The 22,036-nt window shown below is 27.5% G+C and overlaps 4 protein-coding genes across 6 annotated transcripts in view; 3 read left to right on the top strand and 1 right to left on the bottom strand.

The window, feature by feature from the left end:
* Positions 1–115: 115 nt before the first annotated feature.
* On the top strand, positions 116–2,549 carry LOC100165627 (cell cycle checkpoint protein RAD1). 2 transcript variants are annotated; one of them, XM_029489691.1, is made up of 7 exons: positions 116–311; positions 410–534; positions 970–1,068; positions 1,136–1,290; positions 1,352–1,586; positions 1,650–1,856; positions 2,314–2,549. In XM_029489691.1, exons 1-7 carry the CDS (start codon positions 125–127, stop codon positions 2,338–2,340), a joined length of 1,035 nt encoding a protein of 344 aa, XP_029345551.1. In that variant the 5' UTR covers positions 116–124; the 3' UTR covers positions 2,341–2,549. The 2 variants fall into 2 exon arrangements, with proteins under 2 accessions (XP_029345551.1, XP_029345552.1); XM_029489692.1 differs by lacking the exon at positions 410–534 and having other exon boundaries at positions 165–311.
* A 76-nt stretch (positions 2,550–2,625) lies between these two features.
* Positions 2,626–3,283, top strand: LOC100575102. Its single transcript, XM_003240879.4, has 2 exons — positions 2,626–2,756; positions 2,823–3,283. The coding sequence occupies exons 1-2, from the start codon at positions 2,754–2,756 to the stop codon at positions 3,255–3,257; spliced, it is 438 nt and encodes a 145-aa protein (XP_003240927.1). The 5' UTR covers positions 2,626–2,753; the 3' UTR covers positions 3,258–3,283.
* LOC100163568 (protein mini spindles) overlaps positions 3,253–22,036 on the bottom strand; it is a 21,706-nt gene continuing 2,922 nt past the window's right edge. The window contains exons 5-37 of one of the 2 annotated variants that reach the window (XM_008191645.3): positions 21,422–21,596; positions 21,244–21,364; positions 20,953–21,173; positions 19,893–20,087; positions 19,649–19,829; positions 13,767–13,879; positions 13,485–13,698; positions 13,244–13,419; positions 13,026–13,177; positions 12,737–12,958; positions 12,504–12,515; positions 11,895–12,078; positions 11,632–11,823; positions 11,467–11,564; positions 11,242–11,380; positions 11,012–11,174; positions 10,782–10,951; positions 10,544–10,714; positions 10,345–10,467; positions 9,829–9,981; positions 9,543–9,755; positions 9,329–9,464; positions 9,055–9,248; positions 8,219–8,553; positions 5,854–6,033; positions 5,592–5,796; positions 5,359–5,496; positions 4,945–5,132; positions 4,715–4,883; positions 4,465–4,638; positions 4,282–4,392; positions 4,019–4,172; positions 3,253–3,936 (exon numbers count right to left, since the gene is read on the bottom strand). In XM_008191645.3, the coding sequence (XP_008189867.1) occupies positions 3,701–3,936; positions 4,019–4,172; positions 4,282–4,392; positions 4,465–4,638; positions 4,715–4,883; positions 4,945–5,132; positions 5,359–5,496; positions 5,592–5,796; positions 5,854–6,033; positions 8,219–8,553; positions 9,055–9,248; positions 9,329–9,464; positions 9,543–9,755; positions 9,829–9,981; positions 10,345–10,467; positions 10,544–10,714; positions 10,782–10,951; positions 11,012–11,174; positions 11,242–11,380; positions 11,467–11,564; positions 11,632–11,823; positions 11,895–12,078; positions 12,504–12,515; positions 12,737–12,958; positions 13,026–13,177; positions 13,244–13,419; positions 13,485–13,698; positions 13,767–13,879; positions 19,649–19,829; positions 19,893–20,087; positions 20,953–21,173; positions 21,244–21,364; positions 21,422–21,596 (5,608 nt within the window). In that variant the 3' untranslated portion in view covers positions 3,253–3,700. The remainder of the gene's footprint in view (positions 3,937–4,018; positions 4,173–4,281; positions 4,393–4,464; positions 4,639–4,714; positions 4,884–4,944; positions 5,133–5,358; positions 5,497–5,591; positions 5,797–5,853; positions 6,034–8,218; positions 8,554–9,054; positions 9,249–9,328; positions 9,465–9,542; positions 9,756–9,828; positions 9,982–10,344; positions 10,468–10,543; positions 10,715–10,781; positions 10,952–11,011; positions 11,175–11,241; positions 11,381–11,466; positions 11,565–11,631; positions 11,824–11,894; positions 12,079–12,503; positions 12,516–12,736; positions 12,959–13,025; positions 13,178–13,243; positions 13,420–13,484; positions 13,699–13,766; positions 13,880–19,648; positions 19,830–19,892; positions 20,088–20,952; positions 21,174–21,243; positions 21,365–21,421; positions 21,597–22,036) is intronic. The other variant, XM_008191646.3, reaches the window with a different exon arrangement.
* On the top strand, positions 14,777–18,420 carry LOC103311861 (carboxypeptidase B-like). Its single transcript, XM_029489693.1, has 4 exons — positions 14,777–15,085; positions 15,162–15,387; positions 17,447–17,633; positions 17,703–18,420. The coding sequence occupies exons 1-4, from the start codon at positions 14,985–14,987 to the stop codon at positions 17,948–17,950; spliced, it is 762 nt and encodes a 253-aa protein (XP_029345553.1). The 5' UTR covers positions 14,777–14,984; the 3' UTR covers positions 17,951–18,420.

Below are 22,036 nucleotides of genomic sequence, written 5' to 3'. Positions count from 1 at the left end.
ACAATGTTGATACCACATTTTACACGCACGTCAACGATACAAAAATAAGTATGGTCACACTGAAACTACTGATAACAGTAAATTCTCAGTTGATAAGCCCGATGTCCTATCACTCCTATCACCTATGCACATGACCAATGACCATAATAATAATTTGTCGTTTGATCTAAGCCCGCCAAAGTTGGCCAAAGTATTAAGTAATAACTACGAATTAAGATCTATCTTAAATCGTTGCTATAATCGACGTTTAACATCAAATTTGATTTTTGACGCTGGTAAGCTCGTTTCACAGCAACTGGTGTATGAATTATGTTAGTTAATAATAATAATATTGTTCTATACGTCTTCTGTGTAACTAGAATGTTACGTATTATTATTCAAATATAAATGTGATTCCAATATAATATAGTTTACCTAGTCATTAATATGGAGGTTGATGGTAATGATTCATTTGAAGAGAAGTATCTTTTAGTCGCTAAAGCTGACAATGTGAAACACATTTCTTCTTTGTTGAAGGCAGTTAATTTTAAAGACGTGAGTGGTTCTCTACATTAATATAAAATACCTATTAATCTTAACCTCTTCCGTCTATCAATCTAATTTATGACTTCAATCAATAACTATTACTACTCTATAAACTCGTTTATTTATTCAACACAAAACACAGAATACATTGAATTAACTTTGAAGTTTGAGTGCTTGTATAATTAATTAGTTGGTGACCAAAAATTACAGTTTTATCGAGTTGAAGACTTCTAAGTTCTAACCATAGGAGAAAAAAACTAAAAAGTAATTGGTTATGAGATAGTCTAGGACACAGAGTGAGGTTGACCTGAGGTCACGCAATGATAGAAAAACGTGATAGTTTCTTCCGCAACGGTGTACTGTTACTGTATAAGCTCCATGATAGTTATATTAAAAACTACTTTTTAACGTCAAATAACAAGAACAAGAATATACCATTTTCAGGTTGGCGTGTGTTTTGCAACCGAACATGGTTTAAAAATTGTGGTAGAAGATTCCAAATGTGTACAAGCAAACACTTTTATAGGCAGCGAAATATTTCAAGTATGTTATAAATGTATTTTGTCTTATGTATAAAAATCGATAATATTAAATTGAATTTCTTTTATAGGAATATCACCTTAATGATGATACGGTTGCCTTTCGTGTTGATCTCAATACTTTGATCGAATGTCTCACAATATTTGATGGGTGTTCGACTAATCCTAGTTCCACAACTGCTTTAAAGTTAACATACAAAGAATATGGTTCTCCAGTAAAATTATTGTACCTAAATGTCTTTAAAATAAAATAAATTAGCAATTATTAATTTGTATTTTAATTTTAGGTTAGAAGAAGGCGGTATCATTACTGACTGCTCGTTAAGAACGATGGAAGTATTCGATATACTAGACTTCAGTATACCGGCTGAATCGACTACCAGTAAAATTATATTAAGGTCCTCAGATTTTAAGGACATACTCAGTGACATAGATAGCACATCTGATTACGTAGAATTTACATTTTCTGAAGAGCCACAGTTTTTTAAAATCTTAACTTCTGGAGTTGCAGGAAAATGTAGTGTAAGTCCCAAAATAAAAGAAGAATATTGATTATTGTAAACAATCAAATGTTTGTTTTTTTAGGTTGAGATACCGTCCAAAAGTGAAATAATGGAGCAGTTTCTTTGCAACACGTCAATTACTGTTAAATATAAATATAAACAGATTAAACCTTTTTTAAAATGTATGAATATATCACAAAAAACATTGATACGGACAAATGAGGAAGGATTGTTGTGCTGTCAATTCATGGTCCAAGTAGATAGCCATACTTGTTATTTAGAATATTTTGTGAGTACTGCTGTATTTATACTATCCTACATTAATTATCATTTATTGTTTTTTATTACTAAATAATACAGTGGTGTAGCCAGGGGGACTGCAGCCCCCCATCCCGAAATGTTCAGAAAATTAAAAAATTATTTTAATGGTCTATGATAATCGCTCAAAAAGTCTTAAATTGTATTTAAAATACTTAAAAATTTACTATAACTTATAAGTATTAACACTTTACAGCTATCTACCTGTGCTAGTACAAATTGAATGTGTAAAAGTCATCACCCCCCTCCCCCCCTGAAGCAAAATCCTGGCTACGCCACTGAAATAATAAGACCTAATTAAAAATAGCTCACAAATTACTAATCTTAAAAATGAATAGTATTTGAAGATAATAAATAGTTAACGACCAATTGACTTTAGATATTTAGATAGAAAGTTTTATCTTAATTATTCCAATATTTTGTTTCAGTGCACACCTATTGTTGATGAAGACTGATGACCGATGCATCAAAACACAAAACATATTTTGTCGTTTCATACATTATAATACATAATTGATTATTACTAAATTTTATCATATAAATTACATTTACAACCTAAAACTAATGAACAATTTAAAAGTTTGTCATATCTCTATGAAAATTGAAAAGTGTAAATTATTGTCGTTGTTGAACATGTAAAGTAAAAATAAAAAAATATATTTTATATTTTGTTCCATGAAAAATCGAAATATTTTTTCTTAATACAATAATATTTTGTATTAATAGCATGAATACTTTAAATAGTAAACACTATTGTGTTCATTTTTATTGTCATTTGATGCCTGCTGGTAAATAGTATAACAATTATAAGTTATAACTCTATGCTTACACAATTCCCATCAACATTTGTAACTGACGATTTTAAAGAATGGTAAGAATGTCACAAATGCATTTTATTATACTTATAGATCAGAAAAATGCTTGCTATTTTTTGCAGTCAAATCAAATGAAATACAACCAGTCTTGGATTATCAGTTGTTTTTCAAAATTGAGTTCAAACAGTGAACACACTACCTCCACACCATTGAGAGTAGATTTTCTGAACCATTCACTGAACATCTTGGCAGATGGAATAAATGAATTCATTTACCTCACGCCTGAAACATACGTCATGCAATCAACTCTTCATTTAGGAATCATATCATTCGATTCCTGTCATCACGGCAAGTGGGTATTAAGCTTTAACGATGAACCATCTGCAATAGATTTCATCGAAACGTTGAGAAAAAACGATATTAAAGTGACGGACATCCAGAAATTGTTATCAGAAAGAGTGCACTTGGAAGACTCCATAATCAAAACGGTAACCGATGTGGGTTTCCCAAATTTTGTAGCTGAAGTGGAAAACGCCATGAAAAACAAAGATGTTTGATCATTGGAATTAATTTTAATCAAAAATAAGAGTAATAATTATAATAATAATATTAAAATTAATATATGTCTAAAATACTAAAATGTAAGTATTATTTCATGTGTTAAGTACCTATTAAATATTGTTAAAAAATAAAATCTTTATGTTAAAATCCACTAAAATATAATATTAAAAAATTATAATAAATTACACAATATTTTTTTAATCTGTTTGCAACACAACTAGCTTCTTCGTTTGCAAAAAAAAAAAGGCTCGTACACAAATTTTGATGTTTTCTTTTATAATATTAAAGCAAATATAAAAAAAAAGAACAAAGAAACAAATTGCATTACACGTTATGGGTTTTCAGTCTTGGTAGGAGTAGTGAAAGGATTTGGGCATACCGATTTGACCTATATCAGAGCATTTGTTAGAAAATAATACTATGTAAATGGAATTAAATTTTATTTGCGGGGTGAACGACTAGTGTTGAGCATTGGTAGATCTTCATCCTGCGAGTCCTCGTCCAGTCGATTGTTTCCATTACATTCTCCATTCGATGCACCGTATGTTTCTTCTCTGGACGCTTTCATTTTCAATATTTGCAACCGTTTCATAAAACCATCAGCTTCACTTGCAGCAGCAGACTCTGGTTTTCGTATAGGCATAGATGTAATTGGCTTTAGACTGTCATTATTTCCTGTACAATAAGAACAGGCCGTAAACATAAAATGCAAATAAAACGTTAATTATCCTAGGAAAAAAAATTTCAATAACTTTACCATTTGGTTCAACTAAACAGCTTTTTAAATTGTCTTCAATTGCTGACAATTTACGGTGAATGTAATCTTGGAAATATTTTGTAGTCTTAGAAATATGTGGTTCTATGTCTATATTTGGATGCTTTATTTTAAATCTGTGCAACTGTTGTATGCCCTATAAAAAAAAAAAAAACATACATTGTACTTAAAACATAGTATTTCCAGACTTTAATATTTTATTTTTCACATACTACATGGCATAATAAATTATTTCAACAACTAACCTCGTCGGTGTTTTCATGTTGACCTATTTGTTGGAATATGTCAGACAGTTCATCGTATGGTGTTCGATGTTTTCGTTTACTACTTTCGGGTCGAGGTTCGCTGTTCAAATGCTACACACATATTAAATTGGGATTTATTAAATGTAGTATAATTATTAATTAATAGTTATTATTATTCATTACCCTTAAAAGTTTATGTATGTAAACAACCATTTCTGAATCTTTTGGGAATTCTGGACTATCTAAACTTTCCAATACTTTATCACTGCGTATTTTTACCATAGTGTGAAGAACTGTTTTGCACGTTCTTAATGGAGTGTCAGACGGTTGTTTTTTCCAGTGCTTCGAATCAAACTCCTAATTAATGAATTCAAATTCCCACTTATGAAAAAATACGAAATAAAATATAATAAAATATATATAGCTGAATTACTTTTAAGAATCTGTGTATGTGTGCAAGCACCCGCTCGTAGCATAGTTCATCGCCCCAGTCTTGAAAATCTTTTACTATTTTCCATATACATTTCATTACTAATTCTTTATAATGAGTGGATGAGTTTTGAGGAGACTTAACTGTGTCATAGAGCATTGCCAACAGAGCACTATAAAATTATTATGTTTGTTTTAGTATGGTGTAAACAATGGTGTAGAGCAAATGCTTACCATGTGACTGGTGTATGAGCGGATCGTTCCAAAACATTCATAATGAGACTGTTCACACATCGGCCAAAAAGTTGAGTATCTGTACTGTTCTCTGGTCCCTTCATACTTAATAGATATAACAGTTTTGAGAGTAGGTCACGCACAATTTGTTCATTCAGTATTAAGGTAAATTCTTGATATTTGTACAACTAAAATTATATATTTATCAATGAATTAAAGATAATTAGTAGATACACGACTACTCAATTATAAAATGAACCAAGAACTGTTGGGTGGAAAATGAAACTTGAGTAGCCGGTGAGTATTCTCACATAATATGAAAGAGAATTTAAGCAATTGAATTACTTGGAGCTTAATGGATAGCATTTCAATTAATTTAGAGTCTAATATCAACTTAAAATAAACAATACTTACATTCAAACATAAATTAAATATATTCTTATATCCAACAGTGACGTCAATGTCATGAGATTCAGATAAGACATCAAACTGTTTGATGATTGCATAAAATAGTGATAATACTTTGCCACCTTCTAAAAACTTAGATCTCATCTGCAACAAATAAAACAGAAGATATCAATAATATGTAATACATTTGTGAGAACAATTTAAATATGTTAAATATATGATGTTCAAAATTGTCTTACATCCGGTCTCAAAAGCATTTTGTCAAGACTTGTTAGAGCAGTTTTTGAAGTCTCTATATTTTGTGATGTAACTTGATTTATTAACTGCTGAATAGGATCTAGCATGGGCGCTGGTGGTGTTTTAGGACTTTTTGTAATAGTAGCTGTACTGTATGGACTCACATTTACACATGGTTTAGATGAAGAGATATTATCAGGTAAAGATCTAAAATTGAGAAAAAATTATGTTTATTTTAGTGTGATTTCATAAAGAGTTACATACTGAGTATGGTCTTGAATTTTTTTTCTGAATTTCACTTCATCATGATCTGTATTCCAATTATATGATTTTAATTTTAATTCTGGTCTTGAAATCTCTTCAGCTTCTAGTTCTTTAATAAACTTTTCGTCAAGGGCATAACGTGTCACTTGAGGTTCATCATAGACTTCACTAACAGGTCGTCTAATAAAAACAAAATAATAATAAACTGATAAAGTAAAATATATTCTACATAAATGTAAATGTATGGACTACTGGGAAGTTCTAAATACTGTATCTATCGAACTACTGAACATATTTACTATTTATAAGCAAGACTATCCCAAAGAGGTGATGTAAAAGGTATCCAACCCCCCACCCACCAAGTGTACAATATGTATATGTCAGTCGGGATATTTGTACATTAAATACTCAATTTGTTGGCACTCGGCAAATTAACAGTTTTTTTCATTGTATGTATACACAAAGAGTTGTTGAAGTAATGTTTTTATTTTCAACTTTGAGGGTGATTCCAATACCAAACTGGATTTAGTTGGAACTTTTAAGAGGTTTTACTTTTCAAAAACATCAGGAAAATAAAAATTAGGGAAAATTGGAATTTTTACGCAAAAACAATTAATGACAAAATCCATTTAAACTTTATGGAGTAACTCAAAAACGAATAACAGTAGGTTAGCTTGACCTGACATTTTCACCAAATGGTCATATTAGCATTTAAATTTTCGAAACAAGATTAAATACTTTGACTATTTTTGACATTTTAAATTTATTTTTGGTAATGTCAATAAAAATTCTTGGTCGGTCAAAAAGTTTGAAAATGTAATACAAGGTTCCTCATAAGTTGTTCATATGCTATTTAAAAATTTAAAAATAATAGTAAATGATATTATTAATAATAATAATAATAATAATAATAATAATAATAATATATAATAATTTAGTTTTAGTTGTAAGTACTCGCGATAATAATATTTTTAAATTATAACAAATTAACTTAAACCATTATTCTTCATAAAAATATTTAATTTCGTTCATATTTGAAATTTTTTTTTTTTTTATTATTTTTATCCCGCGGCAACTTAGGCCATTGAGAGAGGGGAGGTACTGTGAGTTTTAGAACGGTAGGTGAGTGTTACACGTGGGTGTATTTTGGCAGAATTTCGAATGGGGCACCCGTAGGTTTCTTTCATACCCCGGGGTGGGGGATGGCGGCACTTGTTCTCCGGACACCGTGACTTGCCCGGAGAAAAATGCTGCCTAGTGGCCAAGAATCGAAACCGCGACCGGCAGCGCCGCAGCCGACGTGTTAGACCACTTGGCCACCTCGTCCCCTATTTGAAATTAAAATGTCTTTAAAAGTAACTTTTTTAAATACTTTAAAAAAAAAAATATTGTAACAATTAATTTTTTATTATATGGTAATATTACTTTAAGTAATATCATTAGCCTGATAAACCCCCTTTGCTTAGTTTATTTGTTATTCATATACTGTTATATTATTAAATAGTATCTTTATTTATTTATTTATATTTTATAATTTCTTATATGATTAAATATATATACTGATTAGTGATTATCATTATTATTTATTATTATTATTATTATTATGTAAAATAATAGAAGTCTGTTCTCCACTACAAGCTATACCTTATAGGAGACTAGTAAGTAGTAACTATTATTTAATTAATATGCATAATGTATATATTATGTTTGGTTACAATAAATAAATTATTATGAACTTTAAAAATAAAATTGGAAACTGAAAATATCCGTTAACAGTTGAAAACAAGCTCAAATATTTTGAAAATGTTATAGAAAATACTAATTCAAACATTCAGTGAACATTTCTAATTATTTACAGTCATATGTTTTATATTTACACTAAAAACAAAAATCAATTTTGTGTATAAATTCTCATAATTTTTTTTTTTTTTGGCTTTTGAAAACCTATTCACAATTTTTTATTTTTGAGCCCCTAAAGTAACAACCAGATACATTCCATCAAACAAGATACTGAAGTTGAAAATCAAAAAATTATTTCAACTAACCTTCGTGTATAGCACACAAAAAAAACACATGAAACACACTATAAATTCAATACGTTCATTGCTACACTCAGAATCTAAAATATATAAAAGAGTAAAATAGAGAACATCACAAAATATAACATATTTGGATTACTGAGTAATATACTAATAATCATGTATGTCTACTACCAATATCATAAAATTAACATTTTTTTTTTTAGTTGAGTCCAGTAAGGAAAGGGGCTTACTTTTTGGTTTGGAACGGTCCTGTTAATAATTTCTAACACTACATCCTCATGGGATCATGCATTAACAATTTATAATTTCAAAAGTTTTATCACCTGAATCCCATCCTTAATGCTGACGAATGCTCTATAGCAGTAGGAATGCTTCCTGTTCTATATGATAGAGTGCTTGCAGACCTAGAAGGTGAATCATTAGAATATCTTTGAGGACTAGATGTATGGTTAGATTCTTGTGAAACATTAAATGTAGCATTGTGTTCTTCTTCGTCAGAGTTATATTCATCATTGATAATATCCTCGGTGTCAGGTACTTGGTGAACAGGAGGAACAACCATTTTGATGGTTGGCTGAACAGTAGCCACTGGCACAGCTCGATTCTTCGATGCTCTTTTTAATCGTTCTCTCAGAAGACCCATATCTTTTTCAGATATCTATACAAATGGTAAAAATGTATTATAAAGAGCAAATACACAAAAATTCTCAAACAGTTGTCAGCTTTTACACACGTTACACAATTATGAAAGTTTAAACATGTTTATTATCACAAATTAACAATAGTAAATACTAAATAAAACAAATGGCACATATGCCTCAACTTTGGTATAGCGCACTCGATAGACTGTGTTCCATAAGGAGCATAGTTGCGTAAAAATTAAAAACATATATATATGAGTACCCACTCGAACCTGTTCAGTGGCGCTCAATTATCTTTTTGAACGAATAAATAAAAATAAAAAATAAAACACTTTAATCCTAACAAGTCTAATCTAAAACTATTTACGATCAATAAACTATTGAATTTATATCACGTAAATACAATTATTTTTGAATGATCATTGATTTATTTGATTTGCTATGTACACATTTAATACTTATTACTTAACAGTTATCATGATATTTTGTGATTATTAACACAATAAATGTATTCTTACATTGCCCACAAATTTGAAAAGTGCTTCTCCGTGCAAAAAGAATGCAGCAACAAAGCAATTTAATGCAGCTGTTCGGACAGAATTATCTCTATCTCCAATACTTTTAGCAATTTCTTTACAAGCCGCTGCAACACTAGGTTGGCAAATTGATGTACCATAATCTTCTATCATCGTTGCCAAATGTTCCAAACACTCTAAAAGTACAGAAAACAATATTATAAATATAATATTTTTCACTAAATGTCACATCACAATACTGATTAATAAATATTACCAGAACGCTGCCTTGAGTTCTTCGATTTAACACCATCCATAATGTATTGAAACATTTTTGTATTTGGGAATATGAATGCAATTTGTTTTAAAATGGCACGAACATTGCTTCTCACTGTATCTTTAGGGTCACCCAACTAAAGTGTAAATAAAATTAAAAATTGAAATATTATTAATATTAAACATAAATAATATTTATTTATATTTTTACCCACTTTTGTTACTAAATATGGTACAAAACTTGATGCTTCAGTATCATGGAGAGTGTATTTTTGAGTCATTAGGATGTCAAATATGTGTTGTAAATAGTCAAGTCCTTTTAAAAGCACTGACGGATTGGTATCAAAAAATCTTAATGTCATCCATTTCAATATTAGATCAAGATTACTAATTAATGCTCCATTGCTATCATCAGCTGTGTTCAAATCCTAATTTAAAATTAGGAAAAAATTAGAATGTTTAAGAATAAGTATATCAGATAAAAAGTTATTTTCATAATACCTCTGAAAGAGTTTCAATGGCTTTGAGATGATATCTAAAATCTGAATGAAACATGTTTGTAATCAACACCTTGTTAATACCGGCAGTTAACATTTGTTCTCGAAGTTGTTCAACAAATTCTTCTCGAGGAGATGCGAAATTCCATTTTAATGACTAAACCATACCAACATTTTGAAACTATTATACTTAACTAATAATTGAATTAGATAAGCAATTAAATATAATATTATATTATATAATTACAATTATTTGTTATTTTAACAAGCATGGTTTAACAACAAAACCTTTATAGTTAAGCACTTTCCAAAACTTAGTGTAAATAACAATAATTGGAATTGTATTCAACTTAAATGTTTTGAAAACATTAACTTTTAATGAAGCTTATTTATTTAAATTAGATGAGATATAAGTATACTATAATATAATGACTATATATATAATATATAAGTATACTTGTAGAACTTAGTTTTAATAAATACATTGTATGTAAATAAATAATAATATAAATAATTTTACTTTTAATTTGTGTTCATCAATATCACGTTGGTGCTTTAAATTATTTCGTTGAAATAATGGGCCATTATCAACTTCTTCTTTTTTTTTTCCAGTAGCTGTACTTACTCGAGGAATCACGTTTTCCTTTAAGAAAAAAAATGTTATTGAATAGTAAGTTAACTAATATGTAAAAGTAAATTTAAAATTAGGTATAACAAACTTTATTAGCTTTAGCAGCAGCTTTAGGAGGTGGTATTTTGGATCCTCCTGATTTAACTGAAGAGCCAGCAGGAATACCAGATTTTACAACCTTGGGTTTTTCAATTGGTACAACGGGTAAATTTGGTCTTTCCTTATCCAACTTTTCTCTGCAAAACTTGACAGACATTGGCTACAAACCAAATAAACTATCAAAATATTTGAATATGTTTTAACATTTTTAAATAGTAAAATTATACCTTAAGTTTTTCACATGCTCCATACATAGAAGCATAACCTAAGTGCATCATAAATCCAAGTACTGCCTTTTCAGAAGCACTACGAACACTTGCATTTCTATCTTCAAGACTTGTGTAAAGAACCAGAAGCAAACATTTCAACTCATCAGCAGGAATTGACTTAGAAGGGACTACACAAATTAAAAATTAAATTAAAATTTGTTCAACTAAATTTATAATTAAAATCATACTGAGTGGCAACTTTTCTGCAAGCCAAGTCCATAACTCTGATCTTAATGTTACTGAATTATTTTTTAATGCATCCAAAAGTATATCACCACCAAAAAATTCACGATAACCACATACATCTGCCCATGTATTCATACATTGACGAGCACTTTGACATTTAAACGTCTAAAATAGTTCATACATCATTAATAATATTTAATATTTATTCTAAAAAATATTAATAATATAATACCTTTGGGTCACCCAATGCATTTAAGACGCCGGGTAAATAACCTTTTATATAGATTTTAAAAGATGATCCCATAGCTTTTGAAATTAATTCTACCAAGTTGATTGCATTCGAACCAAGGCGAGCATTTGAATCACTTATTCTAAGTAATAATGACCAACAAAACAATTAATAATAATAAATATTATTTTTAAACATTTATAAGTAATATAGTTAACTAGTGTTTACCTGTCTTGCAAAGCTTTTCTAGCTTCTCCCAATTCACTTGTTATAAATTTGGCTTCATTAACAATATTTTGCAATTTGGTTAAAGCATCAGAACGAACCTAAATATATATAAATATATAAAATATCAAGTGTTTTTTATAAACTAATAATATTTATACGACTTACTTTCCAATCTTTATCTGAAAATTCATTAATCAAAGCATCGGTTATTTGAGGAGATATATCTACTCTTGGTACTATGTCTCGAATGTTAACTTCATATGATGGTTTTTCATCATCGCTAGCAGTTTCTATGGATTCAGTGGATCCATCCATATTTTTTCCCCGTGTTGGTTTAGGAGGAGCTTCCCCTTGATGCTATTGAACAAAAAAAGAATTATAAGTAGTTATTTCTTACAGAATATGTTATAAACAATAAATAATCTTACCTTTTCAAATTCTGCATTTATTTGTTGCACTAAAGTTGGTTTTTCATTTTCAAAAAACAAACTTAACTGAGGTCCCATATAAAGATACATAACACCCAGAAGAGAAATAACAGCTAAACGAACTTGAGGGTTAGAAGCACTCACAGCTTTTTTGACATTTTGCATCACAGATTTAGGTTCAATGCTAAAATAATAACAAAAATATATATTAGTGTTTTTAATACTGGAAATTATTTTTTTTGATACTAAACATCCTACATGACATAAATGAAATATTCATGAACCATAATTATATTATTTTCTATATATATTAAAATGATCCTTTTTTTTCTATAGTATTTTTAGATTCTATAGATTTCTTTAAAGTATTCCAAACAATTTATTAAATACGGAAATGAAAATAATAGTGTAAGGTTTTAGTGTATCTTTTAACACAGGATCAATATAAACGAGATATTATAATTCTACATATTGATGGTAAGTAAGAAATATAAAATTATTAAAAGTAACAACACTAAAATAAATTACAAACTATATAATTATAAGTAAAATACATTTGTTGGTTATAAATGTATTAATACAATTAAATAAATAAATAATATAACTTACTCCAATTCAGACCTGATAGCATGAAATTTAAGATAATAATTTAAATAAATAAATCTATACATTAACATAATTACTATAATAACAAATTGAATATGACCAATATAATTTATTTTAATTAAGATAAAACATGATTATCTGGATACAATTTACTCAGTTGGTTAATTTTTTTACTACTTTATTAAATCGAAGTTTATTTTATACTTAAAATAAAAATAAAACAAAAATGTACTTACATAAATCCAAACTCCAAAATGGCACCTGAAAGCCAATTCAAGGCATCAATCTGAACTTTAGGGTTTTTCTGTACAGTAAATGCATAATCTAACACTGCATTACAGACTAGATCTAGTCTAGTTGATTCTGCAAAAGTAGTCAGTACTTGACTAGCTAAATTACCATTTTTATTATCCCCTAATAGGGAAGAAACATCTTGAATACAGGAATTCATGCCAGTACTATAAATATTTAATAATGAAAAAAATGAAAAACAAAAGTAAAGAATAAAACAGATAATATAAATACCTAGTTATAGGAAACTTTTCAATGACTTTTTTTAAACACTCAAGTCTCAATTTTTGTATTTGTACATTATTATCTTTAATACCAGGTTTCTTATTCAGCAATTTTATTAATACTTGACTGCTAACAGTCAATGATTCCATTTGATCAATTATCTGAAATAAAAGATACAAATAATTTATTAAGTAAACAATTTTTTTTTTTAAATAATTAGCACAAACTTGAGAAAATTCTTGAACATTGGACAAACGAGTTTTCCAATTGGCATCAACCATACCATTTAAAATTTCAGGAGAACAAAATGTCAAGGCCAGTTCATCTAATTCATCGTCACAGATTTCATTTTCAGTTTCAATTGGAGGAAGAGCTTTTGATTGTACAGGTTTACGTCCTCCACCTAATGGTATAAAAATAATATTAAGCATATTACAACATTATAAATATTAAATCCAATAAATATACCAGGAGCACTCATAGGCTTTTTGACCTTACTGTTAGCAACAGTTTTACTAGGAATATTTACAGCTGTACGAGTTCTTCTAATAACAGTGTTTTTGTTAATTGTAACTGTTGCTTTTTTCTCTCCAAAATTAGATGAGACAGCAGCTGGTTTTGATTCTCTTACAATATTAGTTGGTTTTGCAGTTATTATAGCTTTTTCGGATGCTTCTTTTATCTAGAAAAATAAAATCATTTTTAAGTTATTAATAATTGTAATAGGTATATTCTGATTTTTATACTTACTTTAGCAAGTTTTATTGCATCTACAGTGGTCAAAAACGGAAGAATATTTTTTTCTGATACAACCTTCCATGCAGTACCGAGAGCTTCAGCAGAATTATCTCGAACAGTTGGATCTGTAAATTAAAAATTAATAGTTCATGAATAAATAAATAAAAATGTATTAATTTTATTTCTGTTTACAAAAATAAACATTTGGCTAATGCACTAAAAATTAATCACCTGATATAACTTATACCATTTACAATAATCATTCAAGATTAAAATTATTCCGTAGATTATGTTGTTATAGATACAAATCAACAAATAAAGTAAAATATTATGTTAAAAATTTAACTAATATGAAGAATTATTTATTTTTATTAAATGGTGTACTGTATTTGATTAAGCTATGTTGTTTAGCACAAAACATAAATTTAACAAATTATCAGAATTCAAAAAATGAATTAATTGTTTTAAAAAATTACGAAAATAGGATTAGAAGAGATTGTAAGTTATAAACCGAGTAGGTAAAAATGTATTAAAAATTGTTATGGATTTAGTAAGAGTGAATAAAAGCAATTTAACTTATATGGATGATATAGTAAATAAACAAGACATTGGCCAAGACGTAATAAAAGAATATATTAATTATAATAATGTATTATCCAGCACAACAAATAAAAATATGAAATATGACTCAAGAAAAGACAAAGAAAAAGTTATTAATTAAGTAATAATGTTGTACCAAAGGCAATAGTAACGTATACAACTTTAAATAGGGGAAAAAATAAAAACTAAATTCATACAAAAAAAGATTTATTATTTTTCAAAATTAAAATTGGACCTGGGGAAATATATTTATTTTTCTTTGCTAATTGGCGAAAATTAATGAAAAAACAAACCACATATAACCGCAATTAACAAATATAGGTAGTATTGAGTATTTTATATTTCAGGACATTCCATACAAATTAAAGAAATTTTATCACACAAATGACATTTACAAGTTTATTGATAATTTGAACAAAGAAAAATTTGTTGAAGTCTCAACTATTGGACATACTAAGCAAGGAACTCCTTTAAAAGTAATTCACATAAAACCAGATAATAATCAAACAAACAATGATATTATTTGGATTGATGGAGGTATACTTGTCTTTACACTATTTAAACAAATATTTATAAATCTAACATATTTGAATAGGAACTCATGCGCGGGAATGGATAACTATTTCTTCAATGATATATATATCAAATGAATTGATACATAATAGAAAGACTTTACCAATATATATGAGAAATATTCATTTTGTCTTAATGCCAATTGTAAATCCAGATGGGTAATACTTTAAGGAATGTAAATAAATTCAAATAACACCATTTAGTAATTTCTACCATAAATTCTTTGCTATTTAGGTATACATATTCATATGAAAACGATAGGCTATGGAGGAAAAATCGTGTTGAAACATCTGACAATTGTATAGGAATAGATTTGAACCGTAACTGGAATTATGATTGGTACCATGAAAACTCTGGTAAAAACTATTGCTCAGCATGTTACCAAGGACCAACTCCAAACTCAGAGTTAGAAATAAAAGCAATCATTCAGTTTATCTTAAATAATTTAACTAAAATAAAGGTCAGTTCACATTAAGACTTGAGAACTTCAAGTATCATGGTTAATATAGATCCTAAAATGTTTTATTATTTTTATTATTTTTTTCATGTTGTTTCAATATTTTATAATAATTAATTATTTAGCATAAATATTTTGTATAACATTAAAAAGGTACAGGATAAGTCATTCTTCATGCACTTTTATATTATTTAATATAAATACAGTCATTAAACACTTATTATTTCAAAAAGTACAAATATTGTTTTACAGTTTCAAGTCATTACAAAACAACAATTTTATTAAAAAATTATATTTTTAAATATTTTTTATCTTTAAAATTTTTAAGTTTTGACTTTTTTGAATGACAACTAGTTTTAATTTCTTATTCCAAAGCAGAATATTGTTCTAAGCATGTTAATACATAAAAATTAAAATTAGGGCGAGTAGTTTATGAATAAATAAAGGAATATTTTAAGTTTAGATGAGCGAAGTAGTGGACAAACATTTCGCGGGGTAACTCCATACCACTCCACTCCACATGGTAGTGAGTAAATAGTTATTTTTTTAATTTATTAATAATGCGGTTAACCCTATAATATTTCTGCAAATAATATAGGTATATAGTATATTAAGTGAATGTGCAATATTATGAACTATTATTATAAATTATTATTTAACGATTACTATATTTCAGATCATTATTATTATTATTTTTTTTATTAATGTAGTTCATGATTAAAATTAACTTAACATGACAATAAAGTTAATTAACTTATAAGTTACTGAATAATATAGAAAAAAATGTAACTCGTTAATGCCCAGCCTTGTAAGCTACTCGCTTTAAATTCAATTTGTATGTATCAAAATACTTAGAAAAATATTTTGCTTTGAGATATGAAATTGAAAGTCTATGTTGTCATTCAAAAAAGTAAAAACTTAATTATAAGGATAAAAGATATACAAAAATATAATTTTTTATCAAAAACGTCGTTTTATAACAACATGAAACTAAAAAACAATTTCAAAAACATTTATACTTTTTGAAATAGTGAGTGTTCAATGATAAAATAATCACTTTGTGTACTATAGAATTTGAAATATGAGTAATTTTGGAAACTTATATTAATTTAATGTAGAATAAATATTAAGTTATATAGGTAGATAAACAATTTGCAACAAAAAAATACTGCTATGTTTTGTAAATATAATAATAAAATATTATCATATAACTGAATACTATGATTAAGATGATGTCAGCGCAACATAGACAAAACGCATTAACGCAGAATCATTATACGAGTCATTTCACCCATTCCAAACAAGATAGAGATAACATTTTTGAGGGAATGACATATCAATTTTATATTTAATTGTAATTTGACTTTGTTTTCGACTTTCAAAATAAAACAATAATTTGTTATAAATTTAAATTATGTTTAAATTGTTCTGAGACAATATTTTGAAAAATTGATGTCGTTCCCTCAAATTTTTTGTCTCTATTTTTTTTTGTAACGGGTGATTTTACTCTAAGATTACTTAAAAACATATAAAAAATGATATTGCGTAATGCGTTTTGTCTATGTTGCGTGTGGGCCAGGGAGAGAAAACAAATAGTGAGCTGATATCCTCTTAATAAAGAATTATAGAAGGAACTCTAACTAAATCAAAAGCAATAATTGGTACACTAAATATTATAAAGCTAAGTATATATTATGTAACATGTACACTGTGTCCGTGAAAACTAGATACACTCTATAACTCAGTTACCTATATTACTCAGTACCCAATAAATATTTCAGAATTCTGTCTGCGGGGGATTGATGATTCAATAGTCTAGTTTAATATGCCCCAAACAGAATTCAAAAATATGTATAGGCCATGGGGTATCCGGTATTAAGTAATAAGGGTAATTTAATTATACAGTGTACCCAGTTTTTGAGGATACGGTATAACAAAAACCAACTTTGAATTAATTAATTTGTTTAAATTTAGTATTAAAATTAAGTTTCAAAAATATTTGTAAAATTATATACATTATTCAAATAAATGTAAGTACTTATTAAAACCCTTTGCTGGACAGGGGTTTATAACATTACACTCATATGGGCAAGCTATTGTATTTCCTTGGGCATACACTAAAGATCATATAAAAGAAGACTATGATAAACTTCAGAACATAGCTACATCCATGTCATTAAAAATATTCAAAAAAACTTCAAACATCTATACTGTTGGTCCAGCAAGTACAGTGTTATATAGAGCATCAGGTTTAAATCAATATATTTAATGGACTAACTATTTAATAATTATTAATTAATATCAACAATATTTTACAGGAACGTCAATAGATTGGATGAAAGGTATAGCAAATATTAGATATGTATTTGCATTGGAATTAAGAGATACTGGTGCCAATGGTTTTATATTGCCTACTAGTGAAATAATACCAACAGGTCAAGAAGCATTCTGTGCTGTTTCTGTACTAGCTAAAATTGTAGAATCTGATAACCAATCAAAAGGAACATTTAATAGGTCCATGCATTCTTTGTTTTGTATTATGTTAATAATATTTTATTTCAATTAAATATTTTATTAGTAATCTACAAAAAAAAAAAAAAATTGAGATTAATACAAAAAAATAATAAATAAATTATCAGCATTTAATCTGTGAGAAACATTACTGGCGTACACTGATACTAAAATCTGATTTGGAAACATTTAATAAGTGGCTCAATTGCGTCACACAGGTGTTTTTGAAAAAATTAACCTTACCTAACATAAGCCCCAGTGTCTTTTTTATCAATATTGAGAGCAGTGGCATATACAAAGGGGTGATATGGAGGTCAGATCTCCCCACCCCTATTGGCTTTGGAGTGGATAATTTCATATTGTGTTTGATGCAGAGTTGGCACAAATAAACCTTGCACGAAAAAAACCCAGGCTACTTTTCTGGGTGAAATAGAACTTAACTACTTTTTTTTTCACTTGTGTTAATTTTCACAAAAATGTACCGACTAGGTATTATTTATTTTTCCAATTAAACTTTGATTAGAAAAAAATTTCATTATTTTTTTTTATTATTTAGGTAGGTTTAAATAAAAGTATAAAATGAAAAAAATTACGCATCGATAGAAATATTTTATTTTTAATATAAGGTATTAGCATTGATTAAATATAATTATATTTATTAAATATTATTTAAGTTTATGTAACAACTAACAAAACAAAAAACTTAATAATGCCACTAATGTCAATAAAGTTTAACAATTAACAATTGGGAAAAGGTCAGAATGTCAATATCTAATATATTATTTTGGTGGAATTGGCGGAGCTTGTATGGAGTAGATAAGGTGATAAAGGGAAAAATCAAATAACCTAGAAGCTAATACACAGAAAAAAATTTCTGATTTTTTTTGATAGGTTTTTTTCAGAAAAAACCCGATAAAATCCTTCATTATTACTTATACAATAAGGGTTTTTTTGTGGTATTATTTGAAAAAATCCGATAAAACCTAAACAGGTTAGGTTTTTTTATGAAGCCTGGATTTTTGCCAACCCGGGATTGATGTGAATTTTGAATCAATTCAAATTATAATCATCGTTCCTTATTATTAAATATTTTACTATCTATGTAAAAAATTTGTGGGTGGGGGATTTTCCAATTTTCCCCTCCCATCTAGCTGTTGTTTTATTTAATTGCAATCATGTTTATCGCTTCCTGAAATCATGTCTAAGCCACCGATTCATGGACAGAAATTTTAGAAATTATTAAAAATATACTTTATTAGCAATGTGTAAGTGAAGTGTATAGTTAGTGATACTATCTGTGTTATATGATATTATATTATATGTTATATGTTATATGCTATATTCTCAGATATTTTTTTTCATCTAGGTAGATAGATAATGAAAAAGTTAAATATATCTGGATAGAAATGATGTCATTTTTTTTACATCTAACTCTTCTATAGCAGTTAGATACCATAATTTCATTATTTATATAGATAAGATAAGATAAGATACAATGGTTTTATCAAGATAAACTTAGCTATTGCATAAGAATGGGTACTATAACTCGCATCGAAACAAATAAACACATCTGCCATTTCAGTTGGTAATAGGCTTTAGAAATAAGATTATTTTAAAATGTATGGTTCATTATTATTTTTTTTTTTAATTATTTATATTATATTGAATAGGTATACAACTTATTTAAGTTTTTAATGCTTACATTAAAATAAGATCAATTAAAAATAACATATTTAATATAAAAAAAAAATACCTGATTCATTCAATGTCTTTATTAATGCTGTAGTGAAAATTTTTAAATATTTTTTGTTTAAAATTGTTGGTGTACATTTTGAAAAGCATCGAGTTAAAAACGAAACTGATTCAGCTTTTACGGATGGATTTTTATTGTCTATTGCAGTTAAAATATCTTCATGAATAGATTCAAGTGTCATCTAAAATAATTATAAATTATTGTTTATATCAAATTATAACTATTAATAATAAATATAATTTACGCTTAAATATATTGCATCGACAGCATCTCGTAGTGGCAATACAACATTTTGTTTTTTTTCTTTAAATTTTTCCAACAATGCTGGTATGCAAGCAGATGCGTAAGTTTCAAATCGTTTTTTCAATCCATTAGCTAACATTGCCATACACTTGGCAGCAATACCAACTATTATAACATTTGAATCTTTTGTGATAATCTATAGAAAAATCAAAAAATAGGTATAAGCACATACATAAGAACAATATGTATTATATATTATATCCTAACTTAATATTTATATTGTTAATTGTTTATTACAATTATTAGTATTAACCATTTCACTTCTCCAAGCTTACTATTACAACCAAAACATTTACACCGTTCCACTTCTCCAGGCTTACAAATATCCAATACTTTTACACTATTCACTACTCTAGATGTACTATTACATTACTGTATTTTATAATATTATCATTTGCCGGGAACCATAAAACTTAAAGAAACCTTGGCTTGCATTATTTTAAGCTTAACCCTTTAAGGAGCAGCCTTGGTATATGTAAATGCAATTCAAGGAGCAGCTTAGGAATAAAAATTGGAAAAAAAAATTATGAGCGCATACGTATATGTGCGCCCTATTTTAATAGGATTGATAAATGAAAATAAATTGATTGATTGAAATTAAGATTGCAGCACATATTTTATGTGAGGTATTTTACGGTTATGAAACATAAACAAAGAAATTAAAAGAAATTTGCGGTAAAAACGTATATATTATAATTATGTCCATGCTCTTTTTGACAGTATATTTTAAAACATATATATACGTCCATGCTCCTCAAAGGGTTAAATAACTAGATCATAATATAAATCTCAAGATTAAAATTTAAAATAAAATAAAACATATCTTATTTTATGTAGCATACATAGGTTGCACGATCACAGTATTTAAACTTTGAACGTCCGTAAAAATAAAATAAGGGCATTATTATTTATTTCAGTCAATTTTTATTTTTAAATAGTTTTTAGGAAATTTAAATCTAGTTTCCTAATAATATTATTAAATTTATAACATGATTTCTTACTTTCTTTAAGGCTCTGACTAAATCTCCATATTCACCACTTTCTAATTTAGGAGCTTTAGACAATATTCCTTCAAGTGTATCCACGGCTTCTTTACGTTCTTGCCATTTTTTTGCTTCAACCTTTTCATAAAAGTCTTTACTAAGTTGACTTAATATGTTAACTGGATCAATATGTTCTTCTGGATCATCAACAACATCAGTGCCTTCTTCCAATATCATATCTATTTTTTAAATAGGTTTTATTAATTTATTTTGCTTATTAACTCTTTTGCTTATTAATTTTTAGCTTACCTCCATTAGCAGCAGCAACTTCTTCCATTTTAGCAGCTTGTTCTTGTTGAGAACGTAGGAATCGTGTAGCCCGTGGTTTATCACCGCTTATTTTTTCAAATTCTGCTTCCAATTCTTGCATCTAATTTAAATATTTATTTTAATCAATTATTATATGATAAAGCCTGGGTATATTTACTTGTAGAGGTTTTAGATTAGCCAAATTAGCCTTAACAGGTGTAGGCCCAATCCAGGAATAGATTTCTATGGCCAACAGTTTTGCTTCATCTCTAACACTTTTATCTCTATCTTCAAGTATTGATTGTAATTTTTTCAGTAGAGGTTTAATACTCAAAACTTTAGATCCATATTCTCTATAAATAAATCCCATTACATTTAAAAAAATAATACCTTTTTTAATAACATATTATTATATATTTATATATAATTTTTTTATTAATTCAATTTGACATTTATTTGTAGTTTGAAAGTTTAATGATTCAATATGATTGTTTATACTACTATTAGCATACAGGGTGATTCAATAGTCATAAAACACTTTTTATCTCAAAAGGTATTAATGTTTTTGAAAATATTTATTACACATTACATATTTATTACAAGTTGTTAAAAAAAACAACGTTTTTATTAAAAAATTATATTTTTAAATATTTTTTATCCTTATATATTTTTTAAGTTTTTTACTTTTTTGAATAACAGCATAGAGTCTTAATTTCATATTCCAAAGCAGAATATTTTTCTAAGTATTTTGCTTCATAAAAATTGAATTTAGGGAGAGTAGTTTTGTCGAGCC

The sequence above is a fragment of the Acyrthosiphon pisum genome, chromosome A2 (genome assembly GCF_005508785.2).
Source record: "Acyrthosiphon pisum isolate AL4f chromosome A2, pea_aphid_22Mar2018_4r6ur, whole genome shotgun sequence".
NCBI lineage: Eukaryota > Metazoa > Arthropoda > Insecta > Hemiptera > Aphididae > Acyrthosiphon > Acyrthosiphon pisum.
This window is presented reverse-complemented; position numbering and strand designations above follow the sequence as displayed.